General features: G+C 41.8%; 1 protein-coding gene across 1 annotated transcript; it reads right to left on the reverse strand.

The window, feature by feature from the left end:
* Positions 1–2,693: 2,693 nt before the first annotated feature.
* LOC121256455 (probable carboxylesterase 12) lies at positions 2,694–3,879 on the reverse strand. Its single transcript, XM_041157261.1, has one exon. It carries the CDS (start codon positions 3,757–3,759, stop codon positions 2,839–2,841), a length of 921 nt encoding a protein of 306 aa, XP_041013195.1. The 5' UTR covers positions 3,760–3,879; the 3' UTR covers positions 2,694–2,838.
* Positions 3,880–4,151: the final 272 nt, after the last annotated feature.

The following is a 4,151-nucleotide window of genomic DNA, read 5'->3' on the forward strand; positions in this document are numbered from 1 at the left end:
TAGCAACCACGTCTTCCCTCTCTCTCACCTGATCTCCTCCCTTAAGCAGTCGTACGCCATCGTGTTGTGTCACCAACTATGTCACCGGCTTCCCCTTACGCCAACGACCAAACCCACCGTTGAAGCCCCTTGGTAACTCCTCCCTTAGCAGCACGCGAGCAACCCGAAATGGGTCTCAACGCATGGGTTCTCCACCCTTGCACCACCGCGGCTCAGCCCCAGCTCCACCAAGCACCACCATCGAGTTCCCCTCACGCTGTGACCACTTTCATGGAACACACCACCCGTACCTCCTCCCTAGCCTCACCACACAACGACTCTACAAGCACGTGTTTCTCCTCGTAGTACCGTTGTTAGTCGAGCCCACGCCACCGCACCACCATGACGGCCTAGATCTGCCACCTACAGCGCACGACGCCACCACCAGCCTTCCACGGCACCTCCCCTGCTCCTTCATGCCCAGCTGAGTCTCTACCTCTCATATTTTGTGATTTTGTAAATTTGTACATTTTATGATTTTATAGAATTAGGATGATTTACGGTGAGTTTGTGATCCTCCTATGGTGATTTTGAGATGATTTATGGTGAGCTTGATATGTGCTTGTTGTGATTTTGTGATATGTTGTGGTGATTTTGTATAGTGATTTTGTGATTTGTTGCGGTGATTTTGTGATTATTTTTGTGGTGATTTTGTGATCTGTTGTGGTGATTTTGTGAAGAATATTGCTGTGAGAATGTAAAGAGGGACGGAGAAGAAAAATATAAAATAAGATTACTGTTCATTCGGTGATAGACGTTTTTAATGAGACTAGCAGTAGGGTAACGTCCAAGGGACGTTTGCCTAATTTTTTTTTTTTTTTTTTACCTAGTGATTAAGGAAGTGTTTTTTAATGATGTTGTGAATTTTTTATTTTTATTTTTTAAAATGTTTATGGTGATTAAAAAAATACATGAAAAAAGAAAAGAAAAATAAAAAAGTGAAATACACGTTCAGGACATATTTTCAGGTTACTTTTTCGTTAGCTGTAGCAATTCTCTTTAGTTAATTAAGAATATTATCATATTTAAATTAAGTTTTAACTTGAACAGTAATCACTGTTCAATACTGTTCACGTTATAGCTACTTTAAAATTCTAATTATTTATATGATTTTATTCTTTTAAAAATATTTAGCAAAACTCTATTTTTTTATTTAATGATAAAAGATTAGTATTTTATAAATTAAAGTTGAATTTATATTTTAATTATATATTTTAAGTTTTTTTATTTTTAATATTTTAACCTGTATTGTTGGATCAATTCTGGAGATTCAAGATGAAGGGTTGAGATTTAAAATTCCAAATCTTAATTTTTCTAATCACTGTTCATTACTATTGGTTTTTAACGTGAATAATGATTCTTGAGCAGTAATCACTGTTCATTACTGGCTTTTAACGTAAACAGTAATTACTGTTCATCATTTATCTAATGATGAAAGATTAATACTTTATAAATTAAATTTGATAATTTATTTATGATATGATATTTATATGTTAATTATTTATTTTAAATTAATTTAAATCACTATTTAAATTTTGATTATTGAATTAAATTTTGAGACTTATGATGAAGGATTGGATTTAAATCTCAAAAACTTTAATATTTTATAAATTAAATTTGATAATTTATTTATGATATGATATTTATATGTTAATTATCTATTTTAAATTAATTTAATTAGTATTTAAATTTTTATCATTAGATTAAATTTAAAGACTTATGATAAAGGGCTAGATTTAAATCTCCAAAATTTCCTTTTCCCTTTCAGTTTCTCTTTCTCCCTCCCTCTCCTTCCGCTCAACCGCGTCCCCTCTCTCTCACGCGATCTCCTCCGTCAAGCAGCCGTGCGCCACCGTGCGGTGTCACCGACAACGTCACCGGCTTCTCCTCACGTCGGCGAGCAAACCCCACTGCCGAAGTCCCTTGGCAGCTCCTCCCTTCCCCGCGTGTCTTCCCTCTCTCTCTCTCTCTCACCCGATCTCCTCCCTCAAGCAGCCCAACACCGCCGTGCGCCACCCTGCGGCATAACCGACCATCTCACCGGCTTCCTCTCACGCCGGCGAGCAAACCCCACTGTCAAATCCCTTGGCAGGTCCTCCCTCAGCCGCACGCGACCAAGCTAAAATGGGTCTCGACGCACGGGTTTCTCCCCATAATGCCGCCGTTGGCCACCCTTGCGCCATCGCACCACCACCACCAGCCTCATCCTTCGCCGACGACCTCTCCTCTTCCTCCTTTCCTCCAGCCGAAGCCTTAGCTCCTGCCTTCTCTCTTCACGAATATGTTGATTTGTGATTTGTGATTTGTGATTTGTGTGGTGATTTTTTGATTTGTGTGGAAATTTATTTGGTAATTTTGTGATTTGTGTCGTGATTTTGCGGTGAATTTGCAGAGAGGGACGTAGATTTGTATAGTGATTTTGTGGTGAATTTATAGTGAATTTGTAGAGAGGGACGTAGATTTTTGTGGTGATTTTGTGGTGAATTTATGATGAATTTATGATGAATTTGCAGAGAGGGAGAAAGTGGTGATTTTGCTGTGAGGTAGAGAGGGACGCGAGGAGAGGAAGGAAATGTAAAATAAGTTACTTTTCATTACTATTTATCTTACTATTCATCAGACGATAGACACTTTTAAATATAAAGAGATATGTCTTTAAACGAGCTATTTCTTAGTAAAAGAGTACCGATTACATAAATGCGATGGGAAAATCAAACAACCCAAATTTATTATCTTTCATGCCTGCCGTAGCTGACCAGAGTCCACGTACCGAAGAAATGGGAAGCCAAAAGAAGTCGTTCAGTGATGCTTAATGAAATCAACCAGAACTTTCACGAGGGGCTCAACCTTGTCGCTAGTCGGATTCAGCAGGAAAAAGCCATGCCCCTCTCCTTCTGTCTCGTATAATTCCACCGCCCCGTCCCAATTACTCTTCCTCAATGTTTCGCAATAACCCAACCCTCTATCCTTTAACCAATCATTCTCCGCCACACAAACCAACACCCTCCCACCGGCCATACGTCCCAGATTCGGATCCACTTCCGGGTACAGCAACGGATCGTCAAAACCCGTGCTCGTCGGGCACATGTATTTGTACATGTTGTCTTCGCCGTTTTTACTTCCGAAATATGGGTGCAGTATGAGTGTCCCAACGATGTTGGGACCAGCCAATCCGGTAGCGCCGGCTTGCACTGCCACGTAGTGGGCTATGTTGGCTCCGGCGCTCTCACCCGCCAGGAAGACCCGTCCGAAATCCGCATGCTCGTTCAGCCACGGCTCGGCTCCTTGCCCCTTTGAGTGGTTGGCAATCCACTGCAGCGCAGCCCACGAGTCTTCATGTGCAATCGGAAGAAGATGCTCCGGGGCCAGCCTGTAGTCAACGGAGATAATAACGGCATTGGCCTCGGAGGCGAGATTTACAAGAAAATTATGGAAGGTCCGGCTGAAAGGCGATCCAATGCAGAAGGCTCCACCGTGGTAGTGAACGACGAGCGGAAGCCTGTGATCTGGGCCGGTGAGTTTGGGGAGGAAGATCCTGGCCGATACGCCGGTGTCGGAGCATACAACGACGTCCTTGGATTGGACCTGGGTTTTGGGGTCTAGGCCGGTGGGAGCACGGTCGATGCCTCCGAACCTTCCCAACCTCTCTACGCGGCCACCTTTGTATACTTTGAAGTAGGGTGGGAATTCGTGGGTTACTTCGTTGGTGCTTGAATCCATTGACGCGTCTGCGTATTTTGAGAGAGAGAGAGAGTGAGAGAGGGCTACAAGTCTGGCGAGTTTGGAAGTTGGTATTTAGAGGATAAATAATGAGATGGAATTTAATAGGGGAAGGAAATAGCGAGGAGGAGGAGAAAAGAGTAAAAGCATTCTACAAGAATTAATGAAATAAAGCGTAGACCGGTTGGGGGAGTTCCGCGCCTACAAGACTGGAAGAGAGTCGGTAAATGCAGCAGGTCGTGGCCTATAATTTATTTATTATTATTTTTTTATTCGGGAGAGTCGAATACACGCCTTCCATTTTAAAGATTTGAATGTTATGATATGATTTATAATTAAACGAGCACAACTCTTTACAAGATATTTTTAGATATTCTTAAATATCTCAAAAT

The sequence above is a fragment of the Juglans microcarpa x Juglans regia genome, chromosome 3D, assembly GCF_004785595.1.
Source record: "Juglans microcarpa x Juglans regia isolate MS1-56 chromosome 3D, Jm3101_v1.0, whole genome shotgun sequence".
NCBI classification, from domain to species: domain Eukaryota; kingdom Viridiplantae; phylum Streptophyta; class Magnoliopsida; order Fagales; family Juglandaceae; genus Juglans; species Juglans microcarpa x Juglans regia.